At 50.2% G+C, this 15,949-nt stretch overlaps 1 protein-coding gene across 3 annotated transcripts in view; it reads left to right on the top strand.

The window, feature by feature from the left end:
* LOC140274926 (ephrin type-A receptor 7-like) overlaps positions 1-15,659 on the top strand; it is a 169,655-nt gene extending 153,996 nt beyond the window's left edge. For 2 of the 3 annotated variants that reach the window (XM_072370317.1, XM_072370315.1), the window contains 9 exons: positions 2,704-2,829; positions 3,870-4,055; positions 8,036-8,097; positions 8,444-8,560; positions 8,750-8,836; positions 9,160-9,312; positions 11,752-11,942; positions 12,022-12,186; positions 13,838-15,659. In XM_072370317.1, the coding sequence (XP_072226418.1) occupies positions 2,704-2,829; positions 3,870-4,055; positions 8,036-8,097; positions 8,444-8,560; positions 8,750-8,836; positions 9,160-9,312; positions 11,752-11,942; positions 12,022-12,186; positions 13,838-13,952 (1,202 nt within the window). In that variant the 3' untranslated portion in view covers positions 13,953-15,659. The remainder of the gene's footprint in view (positions 1-2,703; positions 2,830-3,869; positions 4,056-8,035; positions 8,098-8,443; positions 8,561-8,749; positions 8,837-9,159; positions 9,313-11,751; positions 11,943-12,021; positions 12,187-13,837) is intronic. The other variant, XM_072370316.1, reaches the window with a different exon arrangement.
* Positions 15,660-15,949: the final 290 nt, after the last annotated feature.

The raw sequence follows: 15,949 nt of genomic DNA, 5'->3' as shown, positions 1-15,949 counted from the left end.
CAGTTAGGAAACCAGTTAGGAGACCAGTTAGGAGACCAGTTAGGAGACCAGTTAGGAAACCAGTTAGGAGACCAGTTAGGAGAGTAGTTAGGAAACCAGTTAGGAAACCAGTTAGGAGAGCAGTTAGGAAACCAGTTAGGAGAGCAGTTAGGAAACCAGTTAGGAAACCAGTTAGGAAACCAGTTAGGAAACCAGTTAGGAGACCAGTTAGGAGACCAGTTAGGAAACCAGTTAGGAGACCAGTTAGGAAACCAGTTAGGAGACCAGTTAGGAGAGCAGTTAGGAGACCAGTTAGGAGACCAGTTAGGAGAGCAGTTAGGAAACCAGTTAGGAAACCAGTTAGACCAGTTAGGAGACCAGTTAGGAGACCAGTTAGGAGAGCAGTTAGGAGACCAGTTAGGAGAGCAGTTAGGAGACCAGTTAGGAGACCAGTTAGGAGAGCAGTTAGGAAACCAGTTAGGAGAGCAGTTAGGAGACCAGTTAGGAAACCAGTTAGGAGAGCAGTTAGGAGACCAGTTAGGAGACCAGTTAGGAAACCAGTTACGAGAGCAGTTAGGAGAGCAGTTAGGATCCAGTTAGGAGAGCAGTTAGGATCCAGTTAGGAAACCAGTTAGGAGAGCAGTTAGGAGACCAGTTAGGAGACCAGTTAGGAAACCAGTTACGAGAGCAGTTAGGAGAGCAGTTAGGATCCAGTTAGGAGAGCAGTTAGGATCCAGTTAGGAGACCAGTTAGGAGAGCAGTTAGGAGACCAGTTAGGAGACCAGTTAGGAGAGCAGTTAGGAAACCAGTTAGGAAACCAGTTAGGAGACCAGTTAGGAGACCAGTTAGGAAACCAGTTAGGAGACCAGTTAGGAGACCAGTTAGGAGAGCAGTTAGGAGACCAGTTAGGAGAGCAGTTAGGAAACCAGTTAGGAAACCAGTTAGGAGACCAGTTAGGAGACCAGTTAGGAAACCAGTTAGGAGACCAGTTAGGAAACCAGTTATGAGAGCGTTGCAGTAGTGAAGGTGGGAGATGACCATGGCCTGCAGCAGGAGCTGGGGGGCATGTTGGGTCAGGTATGGTCTGATCTTTCTTATGTTTAGTAATGCAAAGCAGCTGAACGAGCAACCGAGGTAACGTGATCTTTGAAGGTTAGTTGGTCATCAATCAGGACACCCAAGTTTCTAGCAACCTTTGATGCAGCAAGAGATAGGGATTCAGTTTGGATGCAGATGCTGTGGTGTGTGGTTGGTTTAGCTGGGAAGACCAGCAGTTCAGTTTTTGGGAGGTTAAGTTGGAGGTGATGGGCTTTCATCCATGCTGATATGTCAGAGAGACGGTCTGAGATTCAGCTGAGAGCGTGAGGTCGTCAGGTGGGAATGACAGATAGAGCTGGGTATCATCAGCATAGCAGTGGTGTGAGAAGCCATGTGATCGGGTGGGAAAGTGAGCGGGACCATTATAAGCCAGTGAGGAAACTACATTACAGTCGGTTTGCTGCACGGGCCTGAAAGCACGGGCCTGAAAGCAGGGGCCTGAAAGCAGGGGCCTGAAAGCACGGGCCTGAAAGCAGGGGCCTGAAAGCAGGGGCCTGAAAGCAGGGGCCTGAAAGCAGGGGCCTGAAAGCACGGGCCTGAAAGCAGGGGCCTGAAAGCAGGGGCCTGAAAGCAGGGCCTGAAAGCAGGGGCCTGAAAGCACGGGCCTGAAAGCAGGGGCCTGAAAGCAGGGGCCTGAAAGCAGGGGCCTGAAAGCACGGGCCTGAAAGCAGGGGCCTGAAAGCACGGGCCTGAAAGCAGGGGCCTGAAAGCACGGGCCTGAAAGCAGGGGCCTGAAAGCACGGGCCTGAAAGCAGGGGCCTGAAAGCAGGGGCCTGAAAGCAGGGGCCTGAAAGCAGGGGCCTGAAAGCACGAGCCTGAAAGCAGGGGCCTGAAAGCACGGGCCTGAAAGCAGGGGCCTGAAAGCAGGGGCCTGAAAGCACGGGCCTGCAAGCACGAGCCTGAAAGCAGGGGCCTGAAAGCAGGGGCCTGAAAGCAGGGGCCTGAAAGCAGGGGCCTGAAAGCACGGGCCTGAAAGCAGGGGCCTGAAAGCAGGGGCCTGAAAGCACGAGCCTGAAAGCAGGGGCCTGAAAGCAGGGGCCTGAAAGCAGGGGCCTGAAAGCAGGCGCACTGACACGTTCAGTTGCTAGTTGCGCACGAGTCTGACGGCTTAGTGTGCATGTGCGCGTGCACGTGGGTGATGAAGATAGCATTTTGAAATAACAGCTCTGATGTGAGGAAACCCAGCTCAGGCTGGAAGGCTTTGATCTCAGTTTCCTCTCAGGAGTTTACAAGGTCGAAACCAGAGAATTAGATGTGAAATGAACATTTTTCCCATCTTTCATATGAAAGAAGTCCTAAGAAGCAGCTCCCGTCACTTTGTTTGGTTTCTGAACAAGCAGAATGTTTTTCAGGAGCATCACAGATGAATTTTCGTATTGATTGGTGTCTCTGGATCAAAGAACACAGCTTCAGCGTGTATTTGGCGTAATGCTCAACAGTCACACAGGCAGTTTGCTGCTGCACTGATGGAAGCCTCAGAGCGATGCAGACACCAGAGGATCAGCTCCACTGCTGCTCATTAGCTCTCTTTACCGGGACATGCTCAGTGCTCCTTTGTGCAGCTCCACTTTAAATCCTGTTGTGTCATCCGGCACTTTTCTGAGGTTTTTCTCTGTGTGATTCCAGTTAAGATCCCAACGCGGAGAACCTACATCGACCCAGAGACCTGCGAGGACCTGCTGCAGGCGGTGCTCGCCTTCGCCAAGGAGCTGGACAACCAAAGCATCAAGATCGACAGGATTGTGCACACAGGTACACGCTGCCGGCAGCAGTTTGGTTTTAATCAGCTGGGAGGCAGATTCAATCACAGCGAGATAAGAAATGAATGCACGTGTTGAAGTTCATCCGCTCAAAACTGTGTGTTAAAGGCTGGGCGTAGAAAGCTCCGTCAGGCCCAGTTCAGACTAAGTTTAAAGCCTTTGAAGCTGCAGGGCAGTAGCACATGTGTGCATTTTAAATCCAGTGCCAGCCGCCGTAACCAAACAGAAAGGATCCCGCTGCATCCTCCAGGCTGTGCAGAGCTGCAGCTTCTGACAGAATTCTGAATAACGTCGGAGCTGCAGAGTCGGTTCTGACGGCACACAGGTGGAATGGATCAGGGCCAGTTCCACAGTGCTTTGCTTTTAAAACTCGGGTAAAATCGCTGCTCATGAAGGCAGCAGGGACTGAATTTTTGGAGAAAGCTTTTAACTGTGCACACTGAAAGCTGACGTGCACTCCGAGGCTCTCCTGTGCGTTGATTCAGAAAAGCTAACAAGGCTGAATAAGTCGTGTTTCTGTCCAGATGACTCCAGATGAGTCCAGATGAGTCACACAGAAACACTTATTAATTCTATAAGGCCTCAAAATGACCCAAAAGATAAAAATGTGTTTTTATATCAAACATAAATGCTGCAGAAACATGGTCTAAATGATAAGTTACAGGCGTCACATGATGTCTTCATCGTGCTGCTTCCTCTGCAATGTGGATCAGAACCGGCACCACTTAACCTTTCAAAGTCTTACAGGTGGTTTTCATACCCAGCTGACGCAGAGGAAGGTGCATCCTGAGGCTGTGCAGCAGCAGCATGTGGCTGAATGTTAGATAGATCCTGGCAGCCAACATGCTTTAAATGAAGCTCGTCTCTCTTTCACCTTAACTCTGTGTCTTTGATCTTTCTCTGGAAAGTGTCTGTGAGTTGCATCATCTGTTTCTCAGCTCTTCTGCCCCTCCCCTCAGCACTCGGCTTACTGTTTGATGTCCAACCAGAGTCCTTCTCTGCCTAGTTACCGGTAACCTCTGCCCCCCCCAGGTGACTTTGGGGAGGTGTGTCGCGGCTGCCTGAAGCTGCCGAGTAAGAGAGAGCTGCCTGTGGCCATAAAGACGCTGCGGGCCGGCTGCTCCGACAAACAGCGCCGCTCCTTCCTCAGCGAGGCCGGCATCCTGGGCCAGTTCGACCACACCAACATCATCCGGGTGGAGGGCGTCATCACCACCGGTGAGTGGGGGGGGGGAGGGGGGTACTTCACCGCTACAGGAAGGGGAGAAGAAGAAGAAGGCAATTTACCATTTCAATATCACACATGGAGGGGAGGTGAAAGGGAGGAGGAGACGAGCAGCTCTTGGATTCTCCACCACTCAATATCACACACATGGGGGGGGTCAGCGCTCATGGTGGGGAGGAGGAGGAGGAGGAGGAGGAGGAGGAGGAGGAGGAGGAGGAGGAGGAGGAGGAGGAGGAGGAGGAGGAGGAGGAAGGAGGAGGAGGAGGAAGGAGGAGGAAGGAGTGAGGAAGGAGGAGGAGGAGGAGGAGGAGGAGGAGGAGGAGGAGGAGGAGGAGGAGGAGGAGGAGAGGAGGAGGAGGAGGAGGAGGAGGAGGAGGAGGAGGAAGGAGGAGGAAGGAGTGAGGAAGGAGGAGGAGGAGGAGGAGGAGGAGGAGGAGGAGGAGGAGGAGGAGGAGGAGGAGGAGGAGGAGAAGAGGAGGAGGAGGAGGAGGAGGAGGAGGAGGGAGGGAAGTTTGAACAGACAGCAGAGCGGTTGGATGCTGCCCGATGTCAGACAGAAGCAGAGGTCAGAGGGCAAAAAACGGGATGAAGAAAGGAGGAGGAGGAAGTTTTTCAGTCTTCAGTCAGCTGCAGGCGGAGCCCCTAATGTCAGCTGTTGTCAGCTGTCGTCCGTGCGCTGCTTCGTGTCACAAGTTAAATACAATCTGCAGTAACAACAAAGTAACCATGCATGCGTGCACGTTGCTGCGTATCTCTACGGTTGTTTAGACATCGATATCACCTCATTGTGCGTGTGCACGTGCACGTGCACGCCTCCTGCACACTCTGCTCAGTGGGCTGGCAGATGTGCAGGCTGCAGTTATTGGTGCTACAGACCCAGCGGGGCCTGAGATGCTCTCCAATCTCTCCCACTATCACGTGCACACACACACACACACACACACGTGCACACACACGTGCACACACACACATACGCACACACACGTGCACACACACGTGCACACGCACACACACGCACACACACTCCCACATGCTGTCAGACAACAATCACCTGCTTTGCATCACTTAACCCCACCCCCCCCCCCCCCCCCCCCACATCCTCTCTTCCCCCCCCCCCCCCCCCCACACCCTCTCTTCCTCACATGGAAACAGAGCTTCTTCCTGTTTATGCTCCTCCTAACATAAGCCCCGCCTCCGTCCGGCAGGGGGCGGGGCTTAAACACAATCATGTGATTTCTCACCTCTCAGGAGTGAATTTTCACATCAGATCAAAGCAGAACCTTTTCCCAAATGAAAGTGGACAAACCTAATCACCACAAAGTTGTGGCGGCACACGTTTGTATCCGTTTCAGAACGTCTTCTCTTCTCTTCTCTCAGTAACAACATTTCTGCCATTTTCAGTCCATTCAGGAGGCAGTTAGCAGAGTGAAAGGAGAGTAAAGCTCCCAGGCTGTGTGCTGAAGAACTGGACTCAACTTTCCCCCGTCTCCTCCTCTGTTTCCACATTTCCTCGCCTTCTCCACCTCCTTCTCCACCCATTCTCCACTCATTCTCCACTCATTCTCCACCCATTCTCCACTCATTCTCCACCCATTCTCCAGCCATTCTCCACCTCCCTCTCCACCCATTCTCCAGCCATTCTCCAGCCATTCTCACACATCTCCTCCACTCATTCTCCACCCATTCTCCACCCATTCTCCACCATTCTCCAGCCATTTTCCACCCATTCTCCACCCATTCTCCACCCATTTCCACCATTCTCCACTCATTCTCCACCCATTTTCCACCCATTTTCCACCCATCTCCACTCATTCTCCACCCATTCTCCAGCATTCTCCAGCCACTCTCCACCCATTCTCCACTCATTCTCCACTCATTCTCCACCCCATCTCCACCCATTCTCCCACCCATTCTCCACCCATTCTCCACCCATTCTCCACTCATTCTCCACCCATTCTCCACCCATTCTCCACCTCCTTCTCCAGCCATTCTCCACCTCCTTCTCCACCCATTCTCCACTCATTCTCCACTCATTCTCCACCCATTCTCCACCCATTCTCCACCCACTCTCCACCCATTCTCCAGCCATTCTCCACCCATTCTCCACCCACTCTCCACCCATTCTCCAGCCACTCTCCACTCATTCTCCACTCATTCTCCACCCATTCTCCACCCATTCTCCACCCATTCTCCAGCCACTCTCCACCCATTCTCCAGCCATTCTCCACTCATTCTCCACTCATTCTCCACCCATTCTCCACTCATTCTCCACTCATTCTCCACCCATTCTCCACCCATTCTCCACCCACTCTCCACCCACTCTCCACCCATTCTCCAGCCACTCTCCACTCATTCTCCACTCATTCTCCACCCATTCTCCACCCATTCTCCAGCCATTCTCCACTCATTCTCCACTCATTCTCCACCCATTCTCCACCTCCTTCTCCACCTCCTTCTCCACCCATTCTCCACCTCCTTCTCCACCTCCTTCTCCACCCATTCTCCACCTCCTTCTCCAGCTCCTTCTCCAGCCATTCTCCACCCATTCTCCACCCATTCTCCACCTCCTTCTCCACCTCCTTCTCCAGCCATTCTCCACCTCCTTCTCCACCCATTCTCCAGCCATTCTCCACTCATTCTCCACTCATTCTCCACCCATTCTCCACCCATTCTCCAGCCATTCTCCAGCCACTCTCCACCCATTCTCCACTCATTCTCCACCCATTCTCCACCCATTCTCCACCTCCTTCTCCAGCCATTCTCCACCTCCTTCTCCACCCATTCTCCACTCATTCTCCACTCATTCTCCACCCATTCTCCACCCATTCTCCACCCACTCTCCACCCATTCTCCAGCCATTCTCCACCCATTCTCCACCCACTCTCCACCCATTCTCCAGCCACTCTCCACTCATTCTCCACTCATTCTCCACCCATTCTCCACCCATTCTCCACCCATTCTCCAGCCACTCTCCACCCATTCTCCAGCCACTCTCCAGCCATTCTCCAGCCATTCTCCACTCATTCTCCACTCATTCTCCACCCATTCTCCACTCATTCTCCACTCATTCTCCACCCATTCTCCACCCACTCTCCACCCACTCTCCAGCCATTCTCCACCCATTCTCCACCCACTCTCCACCCATTCTCCAGCCACTCTCCACTCATTCTCCACTCATTCTCCACCCATTCTCCACCCATTCTCCACCCATTCTCCAGCCACTCTCCACCCATTCTCCACCCATTCTCCACTCATTCTCCACTCATTCTCCACCCATTCTCCACTCATTCTCCACCCATTCTCCACCCATTCTCCACCCATTCTCCAGCCACTCTCCACCCATTCTCCAGCCATTCTCCACTCATTCTCCACCCATTCTCCACCTCCTTCTCCACCTCCTTCTCCACCCATTCTCCACCTCCTTCTCCACCTCCTTCTCCAGCCATTCTCCACCTCCTTCTCCAGCTCCTTCTCCAGCCATTCTCCACCCATTCTCCACCTCCTTCTCCACCTCCTTCTCCAGCCATTCTCCACCTCCTTCTCCACCCATTCTCCAGCCATTCTCCACTCATTCTCCACTCATTCTCCACCCATTCTCCACCCATTCTCCACCTCATTCTCCAGCCATTCTCCAGCCATTCTCCACCTCATTCTCCAGCCATTCTCCACCCATTCTCCACCCATTCTCCAGCCATTTTCCACCCATTCTCCACCTCCTTCTCCACCTCCTTCTCCACGCATTCTCCAGCCATTCTCCACCCATTCTCCACCCATTCTCCAGCCATTTTCCACCCATTCTCCACCTCCTTCTCCACCTCCTTCTCCACCCATTCTCCACCCATTCTCCACCCATTCTCCACCCATTCTCCACCTCCTTCTCCACCCATTCTCCACCCATTCTCCACCCGTTCTCCACCCGTTCTCCACCCGTTCTCCACCCGGTCTCACTCTGTGGTGCTCTCTGTGTCTCCAGGCAACACGATGATGATCATAGTGGAGAGCATGTCGAACGGGGCCTTGGATTCCTTCCTCAGGGTAGGCTTTGCTTCATCTGAATGTGTTTGCTCATTATCTCAGGAAATCAAACTCATAATTAGCCTGTTTTCCACAAACAGGGTTTTTGTTCTGATAACCTGAATTCATTATAATTATAATGCAGTCAGAGGGCAGCGGTACTTATGCTCATTACAGTAATAAGGAAGATGTAACATAATTAAGAGCACAAATGCAGAGTTTGAGCTGCTCTGTGTGAACACGGCTTTCTAATGATGGAAATTAATGGCCTTGTTGTTTTAAACTCCAGATGAAGCTCAGCTGGACCAGATGTGCTGGTTCCTCTGGGTTTCTGGCACTGACCCGCTCTCCCATCTTCTCTCCTCAGAAACACGAAGGCCAGCTGAGTATGATGCAGCTGATGGATATGCTGACCGGAGTGGCCTCAGGGATGAAGTATCTCACTGAGATGGGCTTCGTGCACAAACGGCTGGCAGCGCACAAGGTGAGGGAGCCGGTGGCGTCAGTCAGCTGGAGACTGTCACCGGAGCTGAAAGGGACCTCAGAGAGGTTCTTCAGGTCCAGGTTTCACTGCTCTGAAGGAGCTCTGTCCAACAGGGCAGCAGACACTCCCCCTGAAGCTGTTTCCCTGCAGAGGGGAACGGTGCTGATCACTTTGTCTCCTCCTTCTCAGGTGTTGGTGAACTCCAACCTGAGCTGCAAAGTGTCGGGCTTCAGACCTCTTCAGGAGGACAAGATAGAAGCCATTTACACCACACTGGTAAGAGACCAGCTGTTTTATTCCCTGTCAGACAGTCTGGACCCAGGATGGTTCCTGCTTAGTGTCATAAGGCCTGTTCATGGTCATACTGTCGCATCATTCCAGCTGTTCTTAAGAAGCTGGCTCACTGCTGACTGTAGATTCTGTGCCTCCATCCTGCTGCCTGCAGGACTGAGGCAGGGCTGGTTCTTAATGAGCCCAGTGAGAGGCTGGGGTCATATATTCAGGCTTTACAGTCCAGTGCTCCCCTCTCTGCACACTTCCTTTGATCAGCTGAAAGTCCTCCTCTGGGCCTCCCTTCACTCCTCGTCTGTTCTCTGCAGCACGGAGGGAAGAGCGTGGTTCTGTGGACCGCTCCGGAGGCCATCCAGTACCATCGCTTCTCCTCCGCCTCCGACGTCTGGAGCTTCGGCATCGTCATGTGGGAGGTCATGTCCTTTGGAGAGAGACCCTACTGGGACATGGGCAACCAGGATGTGAGTTTTTTATTTCTTCACTCCTCTTTCAAATGAAAATCTGCACTTCACCCCCTCCCTCTTCTTCCTGCTCCCTCTGATTCTGTATCAATGAGCTCTCCATACCCACCCAGCTAGAATCTTATTAAAAGAAAGCCACAGTCCCTCTGAGAGCTCTGCAGGGCCTAAGCCCCCCCCTATAAGTCTGCTTCAGCTCCGTGACCAATCCTTTTCCCTGTTAAGAATGTGTTGACCCCCTTCGAGTGGCCATGGTTCGTCCCTGAGTGCCGTCCTTCCCTTTAAAGTCTGGAACATTCGGCCTTTTCAGGATCTGTGGGGCACTTTGTGTCTGAGGGGGGCCTGTCCGGCTGATGGAACCTGCTGCTCGTCACAGCAAACCTCTTATTTCCACGTCAGTGTGGGCTGCAGTCTGCTGCCTTCACTCCCACCCCTTTGTCCTTGCAGTTTCTCTGCTTTCTGATGGAAGTGAGTCTGATCCCGTCTGCTCAGAATACGGCAGATTTGTCTGTTTTAATGACTAAAACAGCACATATTAAGCATTATGAAAGATAAATATGTTTGTTGGTCAGCTCTGAAGCTTCTTTGTGTTAATGAGCTCCACTCTGAGTTAAAAGCATGTTCCCTTTCTGAATGTCCAGAATGAATATGCATGAGCAGCCTTTTTGAGCTGCCCTTTAATGAAGTAGAGAAAGTTTCCTCTCAGTTACATCACCAAACTTTCCAGCCGAGAGGTCAGAGGTCGAGCTTGTAGAGCAGCCGGGATATTAATCCACTTTAAATTGATACATTATATCACAGCGGATTTGTTGGTTGGCCTGTCCACCTGTGCTCCGAGGTGCCCTTTACCTACCGCCTCTGATTAAATGGAAAATGTCAAACGCTGAAAAGCATTTTACGAACGCTCTTTAGTGAGATAGAAGCTTAGGGGCTGAGTGGGGGGGGCAGAGAGGAGTGTTTTATGAAATAATGCTGCTGATGGATGTCATTTCTGTGATTACACTCTGACTTTACTGCCTCCTTTCAGGAGATTGTATTTCTTAGAGTGGCTCAGGCTGCAGATTTATCACATGTGTGGGTACACTGAGATCTCCTGTGAGGTGTTACAGCGAATGGTTCCTGAATGGAGACAGCGTTAGTTTGATGGGGCAGTAAAGAACACTGAGGAGGTCTGGAGGGATGCTTTGTAAAAGAGCAGAGATGAATCACCTTCTGAGACTAAATTGAACAGTTTATTTGGAGCAGGTCAGGTGCTGTAAGGGCATTTATGAGAGCAGTTATTATCACAGTCACTTAGCTTCCTGGCTTTGATTCTGCTTTTATTTATTTTGCCTGCCTGGTCTCAAACCATCATAAAATAGGTAGAAAAAGCAGAAAGTAGGTCATTCCATTGGTGCAGATGGAAACAAACTGCCTGCAAATTAAAGGGGACATATCCCAGGAAGTGACTTTTTGTCTCAGTTTTTCTTCAATAAGTAATGACACAGAGTAATATGTGCTCAGCTGAGGTTGGATTCTCTGAGTTTTATCAGCTGCTGAGGACCAGGGCATACTTGGGTCGTTTAGTGATCCGTTTAGTTCTGCAGGGTTCTGTTACATTACAGCTCAGAACAGAAGTTTCTGCCTCTACATCTCCAACCACAGCTTCCCATCAGGATGCATCCACTGTACTGCAGTTGTTTTTAGCTTCTTCACATGTTTAAAACTGGAAGTCAGACTCACCTGAAGTTGAGATCTTGCTGATTATTCTGTTTTATCATCTCCTCCTTCCCCCAAATGAGGATATTTTCACTCCTTAGAGATAAATGAAATAGAAAAGACAGGAAAAGGTTTGAGTAAAGATTTATTTCTCTGACATCAGGTGCATGAAACAGCTGCATCAGTCCTCTGAAATAGAGTACATATTATACATGATACGGGCCTCTTGCTTGAGAGGTTCTGGTCTGGGTGTAATTATAGTCTTAAATGCTCACATACATTTGTTTATTTAGTTTACTTTGACAGTTTCACACCCAGCAGCTCGACAGGGCCTCCAACCTGGCATGTTAGAGGAAGTTAGGCTGTTCTGTGTGCTGATGGCAGCAGAACCGCTGTGCTCTCCTGTGAGCATCCTGCTGACTGACCTCTGACCTCTGGGGATGGATCTGTGCAGGGACGCCTCTCCTCAGGGTTGTTGTTGTTTCTGTTCAGATGTTGAAGCAGAGCTGGGGGGCTGGTCAGTGCTGCTGCTTCCTCAGCTTACCTGAAGGGTCAGGTGTAAACCCTGCAGTGGTTCCCTGCTCCTATTGATTCATGTGCAGCACCAACTGTCCACAGGCTGCTATGGTTGGAAACTAAACTGTAGAGAAAAGCAGACTCCCTCTCCCCTCCCTTTCAGCCCCACCTGTCATGTGTCCTGTTACAAAGTAATGGGAATTATCGGTTACCTGTGTGTGCATGCAGGTGATAAAGGCCATCGAGGACGGATTCAGGCTGCCGGCTCCGGTGAACTGCCCTCCACACGTGCACCAGCTCATGCTTGACTGTTGGCAGAAGGAGAGAACGGAGCGGCCCAGCTTCAGCCAGATCCACTCGGCCCTCAGTAAGAGCATCCGCTCGCCGGATGGCATCGGGTCGTCCACACTGGCGCGCAGGTACCGGCAGGGGGCTGGGCTCAGAGCACAGGGCTGTATGCATCCATTCCCACTCACCATCATCATGTCTGCTCCCCAGAACTCTGAGTTCCTCCATCACCCTGGCAGAGCGGCCTCTCCCCACCTTCCCGGCCTTCAGCTCCGTGGGCGAATGGCTGGACGCCGTGGACATGGGCCGGTACAAGGACAACTTCACTGCCGCTGGGTACTGCTACCTGGAGTCCGTGGCTCGGATGACTGTGCAGTGAGTGGCTTCCTTTGACTCTGTGACCTTTTCATTTGGGGTTTAGGAGGATCACTGAAGAGGCAGAGCGGCAGCAGATGGCATCCACTGTTTCAGTCTAAATCTGTGCCTGTTTGTGGTAACTTATTCAGCAGCTGCTTTAGTCTTTCTGCTTCTGGCCACAAACATCATCCACACAGCGCAGGGGAGACGCTCACATTTCACTTCATTTCATCTCAAACTGGACTGTGTTGCTCCCTCTGTTTGTGTGTAAATGATTTAGAGCTCAGATCCTGCGTCATCATGGAGAAGACCTCCAGAGGTGGGCTGTGGTGGTCCACCTTTATTTCAACAATCACAGCCTCAGACAGGAACTGCTGGCTTTTTATCTTCAGCTTCCAGACCTGATTGTTCAGCTGGTTCTCAGATAATTGACCATCCCTTTTTCATAAAGAAAGTATCGTGAGGGCGAGGGGAAAAGAACAGTGAAAGAGATTAATGATCTCTGAGAAAAGTACCTCCACTTAGTCTTCGGTTTAGCGGCTAAAGGAGAGCTAACGGAGGGATTTCTACACAGGCACTCTACTGGGACCACTTCACGCCCCCCTGCAGCACAGCTTATTCACTCCGTGCTCTGTGACAGTCGGCTAACTTCACACAGAGTTTGCTGCTGATAGTTTTGTGCAACATAGCAGGATATTTTTCAGATTCTGACAACATGAACGATGACTTTGAGTAAGATGGACGTTTTTACTGTTAGCGCTCTGTCTGCAGTCTCTGTCTGCCCGGATAGTCTTAAAGCTGAGCAGAGAGCTGTTAGAGCTGTTCCTGCAGCCAGGTCCAGGATTCCACCATCTGTTGTTAACCAGCTCTGTGATCCTCCTCCTTTACTGTTAGCGCTCTGTCTGCAGTCTCTGTCTGCCCGGATAGTCTTAAAGCTGAGCAGAGAGCTGTTAGAGTTGTTCCTGCAGCCAGGTCCAGGATTCCACCATCTGTTGTTAACCAGCTCTGTGATCCCCCTCCTTTACTGTTAGCGCTCTGTCTGCAGTCTCTGTCTGCCCGGATAGTCTTAAAGCTGAGCAGAGAGCTGTTAGAGTTGTTCCTGCAGCCAGGTCCAGGATTCCACCATCTGTTGTTAACCAGCTCTGTGATCCTCCTCCTTTACTGTTAGCGCTCTGTCTGTAGTCTCTGTCTGCAGTCTCTGTCTGCCCGGATAGTCTTAAAGCTGAGCAGAGAGCTGTTAGAGCTGTTCCTGCAGCCAGGTCCAGGATTCCACCATCTGTTGTTAACCAGCTCTGTGATCCTCCTCCTTTACTGTTAGCGCTCTGTCTGCAGTCTCTGTCTGCCAGGATAGTCTTAAAGCTGAGCAGAGAGCTGTTAGAGCTGTTCCTGCAGCCAGGTCCAGGATTCCACCATCTGTTGTTAACCAGCTCTGTGATCCTCCTCCTTTACTGTTAGCGCTCTGTCTGCAGTCTCTGTCTGCCCGGATAGTCTTAAAGCTGAGCAGAGAGCTGTTAGAGTAATACTTCTCCATTTGTTTACTTTGACAGAGCTTAGTAACACATGTAAAATAAAGAGTAATCTGAATACTTCCTATGATGATGTTTCTGAAGCTACTTCCACTGGCACACAGCTTCAGTTTGGCATGTGAAAATAAGTTTCCTCTCCACAGAGACGTGCTGAGCCTTGGCATCACCTCCCTCGAGCATCAGAAGCTGATCCTGGCCGCCATCCAGACGCTGCGGGCGCAGGTCATCCAGATGCATGGCCGCGGCGTGCAGGTCTAATCAGAGGAGACGCCTGCGCTCAGATGCTGCTCACCCACACAGGTGTGCAGGTGGAGAAGAAGAAGGAGCTCTTCCATACTGAAAGAAAGATGAGCAGATCTTTCAGCTAACTGCACTCCTCCTTCCCTCATGCCTTCCTTAATTCCTTCTTCCTTCTTTCAACCAGTGTCCTCAGAGACCAGAGGCATTTGTGGCGTGACCAGGGGACAGCAGAGGAGGGATGTCATGAGACTTTCTGTGATTTTTATCTGCACTTTGACCTGCAACAACTGTGTCAGCTCCATCTTACTGACTCTGGATCAGTGCGTTAAACTGATTGACCAGAGCAAAGGCACAAACATTTTGGGTGGAATTTCCCTTTACAGCATATATTGTGAGAGACAGGAACTATTTATAGTCACTGTCTGTCGAGGCTGATGTCATCAGATGGCGCGGAACATTTGTAAAGCTGACCCCTGACCTGCGGTGACCTGTGGTTTCCCCTCAGCAGCTGATGGGGACGGACCTGTCCGGGTGGGCGGAGCTTGGAGAGCTGCTTCGGCCTCAGAAGGGCAGATTATCTGCCCCCTTCAGGAGTGCCAGCCTGCTTCTGTCTCACTCTGATAGTGACACAAACACTCTAAAGGGTTGAAATGGTGTTTTTGATTGTTCATAAATCTGTCGTCAGTTGCTGCTCCTTATTGTAGTTTCTTCCTTCTCTTCTTTGTGCTTTCCTCTAGTTTTCTTTGTGCATTTTCCTCCATCCTGCTGGAAGTTGTCATGGCAACACATTGCTCTTCTTATAATTGTTGCTCTGTACAGAAGTGAGGCTGACTCTGGAAGATGGCCTGGTTTATGTATATTTATCCATATTTATTTCTGTTCAGACTGTATCTCAGACCTCTCCACAGAGGAAGGTTTGTTCTTCTTCTTCTGTTGTTTTCTCCTGACTGAGTTTTTACCAGAACAAATCGAAGCAGCGGGGCCAACGCTGCAGCATTTAACTGTCGGCACACAGTATCTGTGTGGCTCCAAACAGTTTATTTAGGCTTAGAATCGGATGGGCTGCATATGTTGCAGCGTATGTGTTGCAGTAAAATTACAATATTACAGAATGTTTCATTTTATCTTGCTGTTAATGTCGCACTCTGCCAGATGATGTGGTTGCACTTTTCCAGTAAAGTCCCTTAATTCTCTCTGCTGGGGAAGTATCACAGTTAAAGGCACAGTACACACATTTCTAACTGGAGTTTCTGCTTTGTATCAGTTTATTCATTTTTCCTCCTATTTTTGGACTGTTTATTCAAATAAAACAGAGGCATTTGTCCTCGTAGATATGGTCAGACATTTATTAACATATCTGGAGATATACTGGCAGTTTAACACACATGCAACTATAAGGACGTGCACTCGCTAACGCACAGAAGAAGAAAAGCCTCATCACCACTCAATGAAGCTCCGGTTGTTTCTGTTCAAAAACTGCAGTGATCATTCTGATTCATGTTTAATATTGTAAATATGTATTTGAAAATGCCAAATCTATTTTTATAATTTGTTTGAAGAACAATGTGTTGAATATAATATCTGCTCACTGTGTAAAGGTTTTATTGGTTGAATTTAGGGCTATAGCCAAATTTGGAATATAAAGCAGAAAAAAAAAGGTTTTTTGTTAGTTTTTGATGATTTTTACCTGTTAGAAGGAAACCTGATGGCTGTTGCAATATTGAAATGTGTTATTAAAAAATCTCCAATACGAGCAATGCTTTGTCTTCTCTCTGACGTGCGCACGTATGTGTGTGTGTGTGTGTGTAGCAATGCTGATACCAGTGTGGAAAGTAATGATTTGGCAGAGAAGAACTGATGCTGCCGGTGTTTATTTTCCATTTAGCACAAGCAAAATAAATGAAACACCTTTCAGGTCCCATCAGTGGCTGGAAAAGGCTGGAAAAGCTGGTCTGAGAAGCGGTCCAGAGCCGCGAATCATGGATCCACAGAGCGATGAAAGCTCATGAGACAGG

The sequence above is a fragment of the Leuresthes tenuis genome, unplaced genomic scaffold (genome assembly GCF_036924035.1).
Source record: "Leuresthes tenuis unplaced genomic scaffold, fLeuTen1.0.hap1 SCAF_18, whole genome shotgun sequence".
NCBI classification, from domain to species: Eukaryota; Metazoa; Chordata; class Actinopteri; order Atheriniformes; family Atherinopsidae; genus Leuresthes; species Leuresthes tenuis.
This window is presented reverse-complemented; position numbering and strand designations above follow the sequence as displayed.